Source organism: Theobroma cacao, chromosome 4, assembly GCF_053813885.1.
Source record: "Theobroma cacao isolate CCN51 chromosome 4, ASM5381388v1, whole genome shotgun sequence".
In the NCBI taxonomy this organism is placed as follows: Eukaryota; Viridiplantae; Streptophyta; class Magnoliopsida; order Malvales; family Malvaceae; genus Theobroma; species Theobroma cacao.
The window spans coordinates 24,039,446-24,058,132 of NC_142642.1; the positions used below are offsets into that span (position 1 = coordinate 24,039,446).

General features: G+C 32.6%; 1 protein-coding gene across 1 annotated transcript; it reads right to left on the reverse strand.

Moving 5' to 3' along the window:
* Positions 1 to 7,943: 7,943 nt before the first annotated feature.
* On the reverse strand, positions 7,944 to 9,626 carry LOC18594954 (expansin-A10-like). The gene is made up of 3 exons (XM_088805127.1): positions 9,209 to 9,626; positions 8,822 to 9,110; positions 7,944 to 8,721 (listed from the first exon to the last, which is right to left on the reverse strand). Exons 1-3 carry the CDS (start codon positions 9,360 to 9,362, stop codon positions 8,412 to 8,414), a joined length of 753 nt encoding a protein of 250 aa, XP_088661253.1. The 5' UTR covers positions 9,363 to 9,626; the 3' UTR covers positions 7,944 to 8,411.
* Between the last annotated feature and the right edge of the window lie 9,061 nt (positions 9,627 to 18,687).

An 18,687-nucleotide genomic window follows, 5' to 3' on the forward strand; every position in this document is an offset into this window, starting at 1 on the left:
AAGAAGGAAGATTGATTCGCATCTTGGCGCGAAGCTTTTAAAATTATTTAGTAAAGTGACAATCATGTGGTTGTCACATGCTTTCTTTTATTTAGATGATCAATGTGCTATGCACATGTCTATTTTTATTCTTTTCATTTCTTTCTTTTATTCTACTAGTTATTTGCCTTGTTTCTTGTAATGGCCACACAACCTATTTCCTTTCGTTTTTGTAATGTATTAGACAACTATGGGGGGTCCATCGGTTGGTTTCTTTTGTATTTTTGCTAGTATTTAAACCAGCTATATAACCGTTATGAGTATTATTCCCTTTCTTCTTCATTGAGTTTTTTCTTCAATTTTTTCTCCGGTTCATCATTTTCGATTCTTCAAAAAATTATTTCATTAACTTTAAAAATCTAATAGGATGACACTTTTTTGCTAAATGGAACAAACTAAAAAAATACTTTAAGATTTTGGAAATTTGTCTATCCATTACTGTTCCCTTTGTGTTCTCTAGCAACAAACTTTCCATTTCAAAAAGAAACCCAAGAAAAAAAAAGAAAGGCATGAGACAAACTTTAACTACACTAATCAAATTTTAACAAACAATAATGAGAATACAAAGAAATAAATACTTGTGGAAATCAAATATTAACACCAAATTGCTTTACATAGGCAAGATTTCTTACCAATATTCTAATGTACTCAAAGTCTTCCTCATCTTGTGTTTGTGCCAAATGAAAAAGTGTTGCTTAAACAATGGAAGGCAAAGTACTTAAAGAAATCTTCGTTAAATCTCTATAATATTTAAGTGATGATAAACGTGGCACATTAACTTCTAGCTTCAAACCTATCCCAATTAACCAATGAAACACAAGGTGTTTAAGCCGCATGCTTTCACACCATAAAGTTTTAAAAGTAAGTAATGTATAGCAACTATCAATAGTGAAGCTCTCAAGAACAAGACAATTAGACAAAAACTCTTTTAAAGTTACATCTGATGGAGTTAGGCTTTACTTGCAATACTCCGTTGTGCAATTTAGTAAGAGACATTATGAAACTGTAACAACAACCTCTCTTATTGTAAAAAGAATAGGAAAAAACAGAGGTCAAGTATTGATAAGAACAAAGTTGATATTTTATGCACAGTTAAAGCTTAATTACAAGCTTTATATACATTGCATGCAAACATAACACTTGTAAGCAACAATAAACAAGAGTAGGATGGAAATTAGCTTAAAGCATGCAAGCCTACAAGTACTAGTATGTGAAGACAACTAAGTACATATTAAATAACTAATACAATAAAGCAAAAGAGAATTTATGGATAAGCACATGTGATGAAAGCATGCATTGAACTTAACACTCATCCTTAATGCTAGCATTGTTCACACTTAATTTGTTCCTCAACAATTCATATCTCAACTTAGTTAAAATCTTCATCATAATATCAGTTATTTGCTATTCTTAATAATAATACTGAACATTAATCTCCCTACTTATCTTGGCATTCATGATAGCATGGAATTTGACTTGGATATATTTGGTTTTGTCATGGAATACTAGATTGTAAATGATTGTTATAGTAGACTTATTGTCAACTATGAGAACTGTGTAATTTTTTTGAAGAAATTATAAATCTAAAAACATTTTCTTTAACCAAATTGGTTGGTTAAATGTTGTTACTACTGCAAAATATTTTGCTTCAGCAGAGGATTGGGCTACAAGAGTTTGCTTGTAAAAACTTGATAAGAAGGCACCATTGCCAAAAGTGAATACTTAGCTTAAGATGCTTTTGGAGTCATATACATTAACAACCTAGATTATTGTCAAATTCTCTTTACATTTCCATTTTGAATTTATCTAAGGCAGTATCATCTCTTCCAATAACCAGAAGATCATTAAATGTGTTTGGCTTGTCAACAATAAAAGTTGCTTACATGCAAACGTCATTCTAATCAATTTGAAAACATTTTCTTTTCATTGGAACATTTATAAAGAACTCACCAGAACAGTTATAAACTGTGGAAGATTTGCTTTTAAACATTAAAGCATATCCATCATCTACCATTTGCCCCACATTTAATAGATTTTGAGATATTTTAAGTACAAGAAATACCTCAAGAATGTACCTTACATCAAATGAAGTTTGAATAGAAATCGGGCCTTTCCTTGTTGCAAGTAGAAGGTCCCTATTTCCTATCTAAACATAAGATCGATGTTGTGAATTCAATTTAGCAAACAACTCTGACTTAGAAGTGGTATGGTTCGATGCACCACTGTTCGATAACCACTGACTCGAATAAACAATAGTAGCTTTGGTTAGTGTCATGAATAATATTTCTTTTACCACTTTAGTTTTTTCAGTCTCAATTGCTGGTTTATCTGGTGCAGTTTTGCTTGTTCTTACTAACTTTCTTAACATGTCCCAATTCATTGCATGTCCTCCACTTTACATCAACTCTAAGCCAATAGTTTTCTTTTGAACAATTTTTTTTCTTACAAAAGGTACAAACCTTAAACTTACCCTTTTTGTAAGGAGTCTGACTTGCATGAGATGGTTTTATATCCTTGTCCCTTGCATTATTCTTGCTATTACTGTCAAAGTTGACTTTGCCTTTACGTTTTGGATGCCAAGGCAATTTCGACACTTGTTCTTAGTCATGCTGTCCTCTTTTGCTCAATCGCTTAAAGTGCATTTACTATTTTAGTAATAGTAAGTTAAGGAGATCTTTTGATTACTTTAGGGAGGCTATAGTAGCTTCGAATTTTTTAAGTATGATTAGTATCTTTTCTACAACACGAGCCTTAAGTAACTTCTCACCTAACATTCTGATTTGATTAACAAGCCGCATGACTTAATCAACATACTCCTTTATAGATTTAATAGCCTTCATTCTCATCACGTCAAACTCTAACCTAAGATTGAGAGCCTTCATGTGCTTGGTTCTAATAATACTAAAAAATTCTTCTCGAAGTGCATCTTAAGCTTGTTTGGCCATTTAATAGCCCATGATCCTATTGAATATCGTCTCAAACATGGCTGAATGATGGAATGACAAAGACCTACAGGATTTAGCAATGTGTTCTTAATATTGTTTGACTTAGGCTACAAATGCATTGTTTGTTAATAGTAGTACCTTAGTTTCATTTTTAACCACATTCCAAAAGTTATAGCCTCTCAAATAGGCCTTCATCTTGATAGCCCATACTGCTTAGCTAATGCCATCAAATAGTGGTGGTGGTTGATGTGTGATGGTAAGAGTTGGAGTTATCATATTTTTTTGTGAATTTTAGTGAGTTTTTCTAAGGTCTTTGAGAATAAGTAAGTTCTATAGTGTTCTACAAGAATGGAGCATAAGCTTTGATACTATGTTATGCAATTGAGTAAGAGACATTATGAGACTACAACAATAGCCTTCATTATTGTAATAAGAATTAGAGAAAACAAAGGTCTAGTATTGATAAGAACAAAGCAGATATTTCATACATAGTTAAAGCTTAATTACAGGCTTTATATGCATTGCATGCAAACATAACACTTGTAACTAACAGTAAACAAGTGTTAAGATGGAAATTACTTTGAGGTATGCAAGCCTATAGGTACTAGCATGTGAAGACAGCTAAAGTGCATATTAAATAACCAATACAACAAAGAAAAAAAGAATTTATGGAGAAGCGCATGTGATGAAAGCATGCATTGAACTTAACATACTCTCTAGTGCGAAAAGTTAGGTTTCAATTTGGAAAGGTAGTGTCGTGTACTAGTTACATGTCTTTTACTTGGTGATTATTTGGTTTATTTATTCCGTTTTCATGTTGGCCATGTTTGGGTAGTTAATGCAAATGTAAGGGACAACCCACAAACTTAATGGTGTTGTAATCCCAAGCAGTACTATCTAATTTCTTTTAATTTTATTTGTTTGTTTTTCAGCATTATCTTTTGTAAGGTTATAGAAGCCATTATCCTTGACAAGGTTGAACTTCCAAAAATGGAGCCATATTTTGGACAAAATGCTGGTTTCAATAGAAAGTTGGCAAGAAGGAGAAAATGTGATGAAGGAGTGCATGTGGCAATGCACTTATCCCATCTTGTTCTTCAAGCATAATGGTGAAGATAAAAAAGAGCTTTGACTTTTGGAGTTTAGTGATATGTAAGATCTCAGCTCAGTTGGTTGCCAAGTATATTGCTACACTATGTTGTACTTCAATGGAAGTTTCCATCTTATACATTTCATTGTTGCTCTTTTAAAATTCAGTCGTTGAAAATGTTTTTATATTCATTTCAAATTATTTGATGTAAATTCAATTTAGATTTATCATCTTATTTAAAAAGTAAAATAAAAAAAAGAAATTTTCTATATGACTAGTGTTTTTTATTAAAATAATTTAATACAACTCTATATCAATCTTAGTAATATTTTGTATTTATTTATGAGAGAAACATTATATCTATACAACAAATATTTTAGATTGGGTTTGAGTTCCCAAAACCTTTTCAAGCCCAACCTCAATCCTGCTGATTTGTGGGCCAAAGACCAGGCCTACTAAATAATTGGACCGAATTATATACAACAGTAACTGGATTCTGGGTTGCATATTTCCCTTAGTCCATGAGAAAACTAGGCCTAAGAGGCCTTGAGCTGACCAGGCTCAACCCACTTCTCAACTATCTTGATCCTCAGGCTAGGTCAAGTGCAAGGATTCAAATTTAAATAGGAAAGATAAGAACCGACAAGAAGCAAACGTTTTAGCACATTGGTTGATGATTGTAAACTTTTTTGATTTAGAAAGATTTAACGATAGTGCCTTGACCCCATGTTGCTAAAAGTTTACAAGGGTCGTCTGGTAGAAAAGAAAAGGAGTCAGTTTTTAGATAATTGAAAATGTTTAAAAGAGAATTTTATATTATGACATTAACATGTTAAGTTTTTAAGAATATACTTTGCTATAAATATTTTCTTTTGATAAAAAATAAAATGATTTCAATTGGACACGCTCGTAAACCAAATATTTTGAACTATGATAGTAAAAGTTGTGATGAATAATTAACTCCCACATATATATGATTGCTTGAATATTTGTAAGATAGCAATTTGGATGGACGTGTATAGCTTTTAGCATGGAGCTGGGAGCCCGGAAATCATGGGATCCAAAAAAAAAACATTGCACTGCTGCATTTGTCACTTGAAATTCAATTTCATATGGCTTCAATTAATCCCTGAATGGCCTATCCATTTGTCTCAACTACTGATTGAGAAGGACAAGCTTAAATGAAGAGCCATTGATATCGGGTCCATTACCATTAGCAAAATTAATATTCCAGATATATATATGTATAGATCACCCACTTTCCCATATCCACTTAGCCAACCTGGCTCACACCTTGTTCACAAACCAATGTCCACTGGCTGCTCCTCCAATAACTGCCAGAGGTCCAACCCTTTCTCCTTTTGGAACATATCACACCTCGTCCACAAAATAAGCCATTGATGAGTCAAAGCTGGAAAGAATGCGGAAACTGCGCTTTGACACACCACAAGACTACGGAACTTGCCATTGTCACATTGACATCGCTACCTTCGTCACCCCTTCAATCCTTCAATCAATATGTCTCGAATTCCAATATCCGTCCTATGTTAGACAAAGGACACCATTAATTATTAAACACCTCAGAATTTTTATATTTGCGAATGGTATTGGGGTTGCATTAAAGAAGAGCAAAAGTAATGGTGAACTGGATCTAAATTAGTTAAATAGGATGCCACCTTGATGCTTAATTATCAGATAAGAAATAGGTTGATTACAAAAACATGCGTGAGGTGGATGATATATATATATATACACACGAGTACGAAGTTAGTCAAATTTTATTAGAGGGCCAAACATAGTTGAATAAGAGTTAAAATTTTTAAAAAATTAATATATTAAATTTAATCAATAATAAAAATATTGATAATAGAAATATGAAACTAAATATAAAGCTATAATTTGTAAAATATAAATAGTTAAAAACGTATATAAGATTAATAATTTTTTTATATAATCAGAATTATTTAAATACTATATATTTGAGAGAATTATTTTAACTAAATATAAAATGTAAAGCATATAAAAAAAATATACTCAAGTTAGTTTTTTCTTACATAATCAAGATAAATAAAAAAAATGATACGTTGATAAAATTTTAAGTAACAATGTAATACTATAACTTATATTTGAGAACCATATAATAATTTATTAATTTTTAAAAATTAAAATTATAAAAAATAAAATTTATGTAACATAAAAAAGAAGAACATGACAAGAAGAAGGTAGATACCACATATTACATAATAAAAAAAATAATATGGTTAATGGTTTGTAAAAATTTGAAAAAGAATATTTATAAAAACTTATAACATATGAACAAATAAAAAAATAAATAAAATAAATAAATATAAATTAAAAAAATTAAAATTGAATGAGATAAGTAAAATTATTTTATTATTTTTTATTTATATTAATTATTAAATAAAATATTATTTTGAGAGAGTTAATAATAAAATATTTAAAAAAATTTAAAAATTTTTATTTGTTATAAAAAAAATTTTAAAAGTTTTGGGGGGGTATGACCCTCCATCACATAAGGAGGCTCCGCCCCTGCATATATGTGTATAATAACGAAATTACTTTAAACCTTTTTGTCGTTCTATGAAAAAACAATGTGGTACTGCTTTCACGTGCTTCCCAAACCTCTTTTTTCTTTTGGGACAAAAATATCTGCCGACAATTCGTCAAAAACACATTTTCACTTTTGCACCAAGATATTACAGCCCCCCCAACCCAATTTCTTTTGCATTTGTACGTACTTGGATAACCATGGAAAACCATTATTCCAAAGATTTTGCACTTGAACATATAAATATTTTCACATTCAATATAATTATAAAATGTTTGTCTTAATTAATTATCAACTAAAGAGGAATGATAACGTAATAGAAGAAAATTGTTACATAGATTCCTGCTGTGACATTAGAGATAGGGCAGTTGGTACTCGGTTTTGACACAAGAGTGAAAAGGGTTTTATGCTTGATTTGCATAATAATTGAGATCTCCGCATATGGGGGCTTGGTTTTTTAGTGTAACTTGCCTAATTCTGTGGCTTGCAGCAAGGAATCAAGTTGGCACGTGAATGGAATACTCTTCAATCTCATAGCAAGATTTAATGGGAACAAACACAACAGTGATGTAGAGAAAGGGCAATTATCTTGCTAATTGCCATCCTGCTGGGTTGGGACAAGAGCATCTGCTTCAAATTGTAATGTGTCGGTGCCTGCCTTTTTCTTTTTCAGTTCCCATCACAAGTTTAATTTCCAGTTAAATGCTAATTATCAGAGCTTTGAAAAGGCAAAACAAAGTCATGTTTGCTTGTCCAACTGTCGTCTGCTTGAATTCTTTAAAGGGCACCCACACAATTATTAGGGGGTTGTTAAATGTGTATTAATTTTGGGATATCTCTTGGAAATACCTTCGCAACAAAATAAAAATCTATGCCCATTTTAAGTCCCACAGCCAAATTGTTATAATGGGATCGAGACATCAATTATATTGAACAGATTAAAGAGAGCATCACTTGTGCATGTGATCGGTATATATGTATTCCATATTGGACGAAACCTGTTGGAATCCCCCTTGCTCAAATCAAATAAATTAGAAAATGTGTGTTCTACTTCTCATGCCTCTTGCTGCCATTAGCAAAAAGGTGTATAAGGTCATGGAAAAAGGATCTATGGAATGGATTAAGCACTGAAGCTGATAAGGTTGCAGGGGAAAGTGCAGCAAAATGGGACGACCATTTTCGTCTGATAATAACCCATACTTGCACTTTTTGGATTTTGTGCAGCACATGCCAGAATCAACAATAATAATAATGATGATGATGATGATACTTAAGTCGTTAAGAAAAGTTGAGATCTCTCTGTCCTCACAAATTGCTGAATCTTTTAATTTTGGATAATTGTTCAAAGTGCACAACAAGAAAGACAGTGGCTTCTCACAAGCAAGCAAAAGTGCCTTTTGGCCTGAAAAAACACCTGCTATTCATCATTTGATGTAGCAGTAGCTGGATAGTAAGAATGCCCTTTAGGCAGAATCTCACTAATAATATGCCTCTAAATACTGTACCTCTCTCTCTCCCTCTCTCTTTCTCTCTCTCTCTCTTCCACAGCAGTTACCCCCAGGCTTCAATTCAAAGCCAATAGAACTGCAAAAACTCACAATAATACTACACAGGAAAGGGCTCTTTAAAAATCAATCTTGACCCAAGATTCACCCTCATACTATTCTACTATATAGTATTCTTTTGTAACTCACATTAGTCTTTGTTCAGACAAAATATCTTAAACTATAGCAACGGCAGTTATAGTATGCTTAGGGGTTGTTGAAACTTAAAACCTAAACTGCCCTCCAGCGTAAGTCTGTCCAAAGGACCAACCGGCTGGAGCAACATTGTAAGAGACAACACTGCGGCCATCACTGGTTGTAACAAGAAAAGAGAGGCTTTGACCATTAAGATAAGAATTGCTCTGCCAGTTCTGGCCCCAGTTTCTTGACATTGGCTGCCATCTGGTCCTTGAACCCTTAATGGATACAGAATGAACATCACCAGCACCTCCAACATTGGTGATCAGTACTAAATTGAAGTAGGAATGTCCATTAATTGTGAACCTGATACCCCCACTTCTCCTGCACCTCACCCTGCAAAACAGAAAATTTTATATATGTAACCTTATTACGCACATTAGAAATGTAAGAGAAAATGTGGAAACTTTTTGGTAAAATTAGTTAATTGTGTTACCTTCTGTAAATTACTGGAACAATACCAGCTCTGTATTGGGCAATGTGTTGGAAAATAGGCTGAGAGAGATCGAAGTGGTGATTAGGAGGGTCACACCAGCCTCCTGGAGGGCAGAAATTGGTGGCTGTGACCACAATGGAGCCGGGCAAGCACCATTGTGGGTCATTGACACACCTGAGCTCAAAGCAGGCGCCACAGCTCAAGCCATTGTCGAACAATGCAGTGCTCAATGCTGCTGTGTTAATACCATAACCTTGGCTATATAGATTTCCATAGCCACAAGCTCCACCTATAGCAATACCAGAATGAAATGCATTAAGTAAAGTAGATTACCAAGAAGAACACGCCACTCACAAGAATAAACAAAAAATGTGATGTGGAATGTACCCATTGTTCCAGAAGCATCACCACCTCCATAGAAAGTGGCATGAGCGTTGATCCAGGGTCCAAGGTATCCATGAGGGGCATGATTCCTTGGAAAACCGTGAACAAAGTTGAGGACTGAGAGCAATACAACTAGAAGAAACCCCAAAAGCCCCATTGCCCTGCATATGAAAAAACATATTCCATAAACCCCTCAACATTATGTGAAAAAATTGTACTAAGACTAACGAAGAGTACAAGCATATTTAAGTACTACTAGAAAGCCTTTGTTTTTTTTTTTTTTTCATTATGCTGTTTTAAAGTTAAAAAAAAAAAAAACCCTGGAAGAGGAAGGAAAAAGAAGATTGGGGCTAGTAAATGAACCTTGAAAGGAGTTGTTTGTAGAAATGAAGAGGGGGTGTTTGAAGGGAATAAATAGAGGGCAGTCAACATCCTACCTGACTGACAACCTGACAACAATTGAGCTGTTGGGACCAAGCAACTGCGTAGTGGCTTTTGGGGACTCTTGATTTTGGGGAAACAAATGCAGTTTTTATGGGGCTAGAAAAAGCGGTTTTCAAGGCTCAAACCGCGTGGTTTTGAGGGGTGTTTACAGCCATAGGGGGACAAACAAGGTATGAATCCAAAGTGGGGTGTAGGTGAATTTGGCTCTCTGCTTGAAATCCTTAATTAGATCACAAGCGTGCAGGCGAACAATATTGGATGACAAAAAACTGAATTGGCTTCATCTAGGAGTGAAACTTTGCTCCTGCGAAGATTTTTAGGGCCTTTGACTCTGCACTCTCAACTTGTTTCGAATCCTTTGTTAAAAGTTTCCACATCATTTCACTACATGTTCATTCATAAACAAACTACTGGTTTCCAAATTAACTAATTTTCTCACTTTGCACGTAAACCACGCTAGAATTTGAACTTTGAATCTTCTTTGAAGAAGGAGAGATGTGGCTATCAATTAAGTTATATCTCCGTCACCAAGTCATGAACACTTTTAAAGTTAAAACACCTTTGATCGATCTAAACATGATTAAATCTTCTTTTAATACTAATATGGAAAAAAAAAATTGAGGGTCTATTTTCAATTAAAATAAAAAATTGACAATACCTATATGTGAATGGACATTGTATGATGGCTACTAAATCATATTCATGGAAGTGGACTTGGTGATGGGGATATATATTACAGCTCCTTAACGTTCTTCTTGATTTGCTTTGGATGGGAAAAAAATTGTACTGCCTTGTCTATCATGCCAAAGGATAGAGACGAGAGTGTACCGCGGTTTGAAAATATTACTAGCTTTTTCCTTCTCCTCTTTTGCTTCTGATTTTATTTTTTATTTTTTATTTTGTAGTGACAGACATATTGACCAAAGTTTCATTAAAAATGTTGAGAATTTAGGCTATTAATTACTGATTCTTGGCAGACTTTGAAAGCTAAAGTGCCAAGCCTCTGACTTATTGGTGTGCCTCTCCCTTTTCAGGTATCGGCCAAACGTTATACAGCAAGGTGTGCATGGATAGATTTTTATGATTGTCTACGTATGGTGTGGTGATGTTTACGAATTCGGTTTAAAAGACTTATCTTCTTTGATTGTTGTAATTAAAGACAATTACGTATAAATTTCAATTTTAAATGAAAATAAGTTTCCTATCCCATCAATAGATTTTTTTCTTTTATGTTTATGATAGATACTTGAAACAACGTATGCATGATATAGGATATGTTATCTTTATCTGGGTTATGGATTAATATTTTTCTTACTTATTTTTCATGACTTCACTTTTTTTTGTTACTTTTTTTTATAATTTTTAATTTAATTGTTAGGTATAGTTGTTAAATTTTTTTTGTTATAATATCTAAAAAATTTCCTAAATTATTCATGAAAATTCAAATAAATCTTTGTTTTTTTATCGCATTCAATTAAGCTTCTGTATTGTTCTTTTGAGCAAAATAAACCTTTATGTTTTCATTTTAAGTCAAGTAAGCCTTTACGATTAATAGTTTATTTAGTCAAAGTGTCACTTGTCATTCTATATTATATCACATATTGAAATGTTATCATGGATGATAACGTGGCATGGTTTTTTGGCATGATGACATGACTATGCGGTATTTTTCTTCTTCCACATCAGCACCACATCAACGCCACATAAGTATAAAATGACAAGTGATATTTTAATTAATAGCAATTAATCAGTTATCAGTTATAAAGGCTTATTTGACTTAAAATAAAAATATAATCTTGATTGAATGTAATAAAAGAATAAAAACTTATTTGCCTTTCTAAGGCATCAATTCTATTTGAATTTCTCTCAAAAAATGATTTTGATGCTATTGATGAAATTTTTTTGGAATTTCAAACGGTTTGAAAATAGGTTCTTTGGCGTTAATGACTTATGTGTTTATTGTCTATGTTTGAGTGAATTTCGATTAGTTTTCAATTAGTGTTTCTATATTTTCCAGTTATTTTGCGATGGTATGAAGATTTAGATTTATATAGTTGTTTTGTTCAATTATCATTTTTATGTCCTTTGAGGAATCTTGTTCTCCTAAGTTTGAGGACGTCATCCTTAAAGGAGTTGCTCTTATTCATATATTTTTATAAGAATATTGAACTTTTATCAAAAGAAAATGTTGAAATTCAATTTCTCCTCTAGTTGTTTGCCTTTTGACTTTATTTTTTTTAGTGTTTATTGATCCTAAGTAATATTCTTTGAACCATGTAAAGGATTTTATTAGAATCTTATGGTTTTCCATGAAATCATAATATTCTTGTAGAATTTGATCATTTTCGTTTTTATAGGTTTCTAAATAAGTTTTTCTTTTTTGCTTATTTTTCTTAGAGTAGAGATGCTTTCTACACTATTCTTTATTGATTTTAAACTCTCTTTCTAATACAAAAATTTCAGAATTTTCTTCACCAGCTGTGGTTATGTTTGGATTATTGGTCATTAACGAATATGTTGGAGAAATGTTAGATGAGTTAGTTGGGCTAGGTTCTTACTCGTTATATATTGGTTGTGGTATATTTAAGGAATTGTTTATCCCGTGTAAATTTGTCCTAATGGTAGATGGTACTGAAGAAACGGAGGCTCTAGCTATCCTAAAGTCCATTCTATGGGTTGTTTTGGACGAATTGTCTCCCATGATATTTAGACTTCTAATAGAAGCAATGGCCTGTCCTAGATCAAAAAGATTGTCTTGGAAGCATTCTTGGTGGTTTGTTAAACACTAGCTCTACAAACCTTTCTCTATATTGAACTGCATGGTTTATTTCTGTATTTTGGATGAGAATAGGAGCCGAAACTCCTTCAAGTCTCCTTCTATTTGGAAGTTGGACTTCATGCTAGTGTATGATCCTAAGTATGGTAGTATGAGACCAAGACATGTCTGTCTAGATTAGAAGAGTTTCTCTTCTTGGTTTGTGGATTAAAGCCTTAGTATTAATTACTGAGTACATGACCTTATAATATAATCTGTAAACTAAGGTTAGTGGTTCAGACCCTAGCATTATTTTCTAATTATGTGTTTGGATTTTGAATGTCAATGAGTTTAAGATATTCTTATCTTTCAATGACATCATAAAATTAGGGAAACAATTGAAGTGTATTGGTCCTTTACATAGACTTGTTCTTACTGTTCCTAACAAGGAATCACTGAAAGAAGATGCCTTTTCTCTCTGAAGGCTATAAGGAAGGAAGTATCCAGTCCTTCTTTTGTGAGTGGTTTAGCTCTTACTTGTACTAATCCAAAATGAATGTAATTATATTTTTGGTGTTTGAGTTTTTCTATTGTCTCTAGATCTAAGAGTTGAATATTTTCCTATTGATTTTCAAAGGGTTATTCCCTTTTTCTTGGTTTTGATCAAATATCCACAAAAGGAATGTAGATATAAATTATGGAATGTTGATGACTTATAGATTTGATTTTGAGAAACTCTTGGAATTTCAAATCATGGTACAAAAATTGTACTCAAGAAAATGAACAAAAAGGAGAAAACTCCTCAAAAATACCCAAAATTTACTAAGATGCCCAAGAGCCAAATGAGCTTGACTCACAAATCAGAAAATGGATTGAGTCTTTTTTTTCAATCCTCAGAAGTAGCTCTGGCAATCACCTCCCAAATCAAAGAAGACACTCCTCTTAAACAAATTACTGTTGCTGCAGTAGAATCCTCAAAAGGCAAGGAGGTTGTTTTGCTCAAACCCAAACCTCTCTAAACTATTTTCCCAACATCACAAATGGTGTCTTCTTCATATAAAAGTTATATTCAATACTTTCGCAAAAAGTCTTTCCAAAAAGTTTTACTTATTGAAGAAGGATTTTATGAAAAATCCCCTAATGTTGCAATCTAAAAAGCTTTTCAAGAATGGCACTACAAACGATGGGATCTACAGAAACCCTAACAGTATTATGCCTAACAATATTATGAAAATATTTTAATTCAAACAGGGTCTGTGTTGTTTAATGTCAAACCCTGTTCTATAAAATAATTACGACGTCATTTACATGCTCAATAGAATGTTTGCGTATTTAGGAAGTTCGAGGAATAGTTAAAAGACGATATTACCCCTAATGGTACCATTAAGTTGATTAAGCTTCGAACTAGTTCAAATAGGAATTTTAAGGTGAAATTAAGAGTTTCACAGTTCAGGGATGACTCAAAATGATAATTTGGAGTTCGAGGACCAATTTGGAGTCAAACCGAAATTTTCACTATCTAGGGGCAAAATGGTCATTTGCCACTTGGGGAAAAAATGAAAATTTTTAGAAAAGATTTTTTGGCCCCATTTGACTTATTGGAGTATGATTTGAGGTTTAGAAGTGAAAATTTTTAATTTCGATATAATTTGGAGTATAGGGGTGAAATGGTAATTTTACCACCCCGAGGGCAAATCGGTAAATTTTCACCTTCGACACTTGTCAAGACCAAGGGATTTTATTCATCATGGAAATGGATAAACATGAGAAATGTGTGGTGGAGAATTAAAGAATTAAAAGTCAAATATTTAAAATTTGAACCAATAAGGAAACACCGTGTGTCATGTTTTTATTATTTTATTATTTCTTTATAAAAAGGCAAAAAATCAGCCCATTTCTCCCATAGTGATCAGCCAAACCAGAAGATAAGAGAAACCAAGGAAGAACAAACCCTAGGTGGGAAAAATCAAAGAGAAAGTGTTGGAATTCAAGGATTTGATCAAGCAAAGGTAAAATTTCTTTGATTTTGCTAGTGATTTACTTTACCCATGCATTTTTCCTTAATTTTCATGGTTAAATTACATGTTTTCATGATGAATTTATGACTGGTCAAAATGGGTATGGACAGAGAATGATCTTGGATTGGTTTGATTTTTAGGTATGTTTGTGTTTTTAAGTGATTAATGATGTGTAGCATGAAAACAAGTGAAGAAAACCACCAAAGGTTTGGTGCCCATCAATAACCGAATTCTCTAAGTGAATAATGAGGAAGAATGGGATGTTATTCTAGGTGATTTGATTAAGAAATAATAGTTTTTGGTGTCGGAATTAATGAATTATGGAGAGAAAATTAAGTAGGAAAAATCACGGAGTTAGTGTACCATTGTTGGCCGAAAGTTCCAAGAAGAAAAGTGAAGATAAATTTTGCCTAATTGTGTGTTAATTAGTTGTGTTTGGTGAGTTGAGGGATTGAAAAAGAAATGGAGCAAGTTGGAGTGAAATTGGACGCATTAGCCAATTTATCGGATGAAAAATCGACTTAGGCCAATACAGAGTCTAGATGGCTACCCGTGCATTTTTCATTTCATATCATGCATATATATCGAGCCTGAAATAGCTTATGACTGTTAGACACAATTTAATTGAAATATGTGTAATGGATTATAGCTAGGTGGTGAGCCATTGGATACGGGTAAAAGACTGTACCCGCGGACTGAAAATATGAGTATTTCTACTCCTAGAACTGTGAGTAAACCTATTATCGTCTGAATTATCTAGAGTAGTTTTTATTCAATCTTGTGATTTATGAAAATTATTTTAAAAGATGAATTTCTTGTTTTATGAGAAAAATATGAATTTATAAAATAAATGGAATTATAAAATAAATTGAATATTTTATAAATTGATTTGAAAATAGAATGTTGGATTTGAAAATTTGAGTAATTGGAGATCATGTGATTTATTGTAAATTATGATTTGAATTAAATGGCTTGTGATAAATTGGTATGATTGGCTGAATTTATACTTGTGTTGAAAGATATGAACTGTCTGTTTTGCCTTGATAAATTGGTTAGTAATGTAATTGCCATGCTATGCCATTGAGATTTGATCAATTGGTGGATTAAAGATTAGTTACTGCAGTGGTGGGGGGTTCCGTGGATCAGCCTATTAGAGGGGCACGGTAAACTCCTTTATATTCTCACCTCGGTCGTAGAGGTGCGTAGGGTATCTCCTGAAGTGGGCTTTTTGAGTGCACTTCACGTTAACCACCTCGTGAGAGTGAGACTCAGCCAACGTTAAGGAACGGTTGTGTGTCAGATGCGAAAACATGTTTATGGGTATGGGACATTTAACAGCCTTGGCGGTCTCAATGGGATACCTTGACGAATGTACCCGCGAGAATGATTTTGGTAGGAGCCAAGTTTTGAGAAATTCATGAGCCATATTGATTATTTGGTTGAAATGAATATTCATGTTGTGAAAAATTTGCTGAAATAAATTATTTTTAATTGTCCCTTTACTCGCCTTTAAATAGTTTAGATGGTGTCTGTTTACTCACTAGGATTATATAATCATAATCTCACCCCTCTTCCTATCCATTTTTCAAGCTCAGGACAGTTTGTTGATAGTTGATTAAGACGAGAATTAATCTCAGAGTTGCATCCTAAAAAGTAAGGGTTCGTAGCCCTACACCTTCTTGGTCAGTTGGGGGCCCACGTGTCACTGTAAAAGTAATTTTATACTTCAGTTATCTGATTTAAAGTATGCATGAACATATTTAGCTTTTACACCATGTTTTTGACGGGTTTCGGTATTTTTGAAAAAAAATGACGAAAATACCCTTGTGAGCCAGAAAATAATATTTTATTGTTTTGATTTGGAAACGACTTATGATTTCTTGAAATGCGAGATTTAATAACTGTCGCTCACCGGAGAGATGCGAAAGCTGATGCTAAGCCTTACGGGGTTTCGATCGGCATTCGGGGTGATGAGTGCCTATCGAGACGTCGCGGCGGTTGTCACGGGCCCGATGGGAGTTCCGGGTCGTGACATTTAAACACTACGTAGAAAAAGATGACCCTGAATTCATTACTCACTCAACAGTCCAAAATTCTAAAAGTACCCATGGACTAGGGAGAAAACCCAAATTCACTCCAAAAATTTCCTACCAAATTTATAATGAGAACAAACCACTATATGTTCTTCTATCATTAGGACTACCAACAAGCCTAGTTCAATACTTTCCTTTTCAATAGTAAACATACCAAGCATTCCTTACTGGTATTTTTCATATATGGAAATCAATATAAATTCCCATTATGGTTTACCTACTAATGGAATTGGTTTGGGCCATTGAAAAAGATTTTTCCCCCAAAATTGATGAACTATACCAAAAATTTTGCCAACAATTTCAGCTTGAACCAAATCAAGACAAATTACATATGTTCATTCACTTCTTCTCAAAATTAACCATTTTTTAGATAACCTCATGAGATTATACATATGATATTGATCCTCAAAATGTTTTGTTGTTGTTGAGCTAGTTATCAAGATATTGTGCATCATATTTTCTATCATCAAACTTGTCCCACCAATTAGTCTTGAAGATTCAGATTACCGTGACTTGATTGACTTGATAGTGGCTTACGACTCTTCAAATCTTTTATACTTATTGTTATTATAATTTGGATTTTATCTTAACCCACTTTACATTAAATGTTATACTTTTTTCAGAGAAATCTTTTTAATTGAAATATTGATAAAGTAATTATTGGAGTATATAAGAAATTTTAAATCCATGAAAGGGTAGCATTTTAATTTTTTTAAATTAAAATATTTTTTTCTTTAAAATTAATGAGAAACTCATATCATAAGTTGAATACATTAAAAGGTTAGAAGTTTTTAAAGTAAGAGAAGTAATATTCTTTTATTCATTTCGATTTTTGGATATGTTGTTCTTAATTTTAAACAAATATTTTTTATACTTTGACATTTGAATTATACTTAAACTAATTGCTTTACAAGCATATTATGCATTGCACCAATTATTTCCAAAGTTTTTAAATGTGAGTTAGTTGTTGATATCTAAAGAGTCTTAATGCTATTTAATTTATTTACTTCTAAATATAAAATTACTACCATACTTATTTCAAAATCTATTGCAAAATTATCATCATAGTTTAAAGATAAATGTATTAGAAAATATTATATATTTGTAGTACTATTTTTATCATTAAAAATAAAATTTCAATGTAAAAATTATAAATTTTACGTGTCAAATCATCCATGTTAAGTTAGTATATTTAAATTTGCTTTTAACTAAACAATGTTAGAGCCATAAGCCCTCACTACAAAAAAAAAAAAAAAAAGCATTATCGACAGAAATTTTTGTTGGTAATAGTTTGGATTTCGTCGGCATATTTCATTACCGATGGAAATATCGATGAAATTTTTATTAGTATTCGATCATAAATACTGTGGTTGGTAATGGTAAATTTGTCAGTGATGAAATATTCCGTCAGCAAAGGTTGGGATCTGTCGATCGGTCTTTTATCAATTATGGGGGGAATTTCATCGATAATCTTCAACGGATGACCGACTAATAACTAACAGAATTGGCTTTGAAGCTCACAAGCTGTATCCATAAGCAGTGGTTTAGAATCTGTTGGTATTTTGTATGAACTTCGTCGGTAATGGATGAATTCCGTCAATTATTCCATAGATTACTGATTAACTTTGTTGGTAATGGATAAATTCTATTGATAATTCCATCGATAATAACTACAGAACCAATTTTTTCTTTAGAAAATAAATTTTGTTTGGTTCGTAATAAAATTATTATATGATGTTTTTATTAATAAAGTAAACATATAGCAAATATATATACATAAAAAAATATGAAAATGTAATACAAATCATAATTAATAAAAAAAAATATCCAATGTAAACATTGGATAATAATCTAAATAAGTATCTAATACAAAGCTCACTAAGGGGGTGGGGTTGGCTGTTGTTATGGTGGATACGGTAGACTCGACTGTTGTGATAAGGAAAACCCAGAGGTGTCTGAAAGAGGTAACCTCGTTGCAATGACCTTTAATAAGTTATTAATTCTGCCCATCGACGTCATCAAGATACTGACATTACAAACTAATTGTTGATATCCCTTGGGCTCAGGTGCAGAAGGCGGAAGAGGTTGTGTAATGTCAAGACTACAAGCAGACTTAAACATCCTGATTGGAGTTAGAAGTCTCAAAATGGGGACTCTAGTGCCAAATCCACA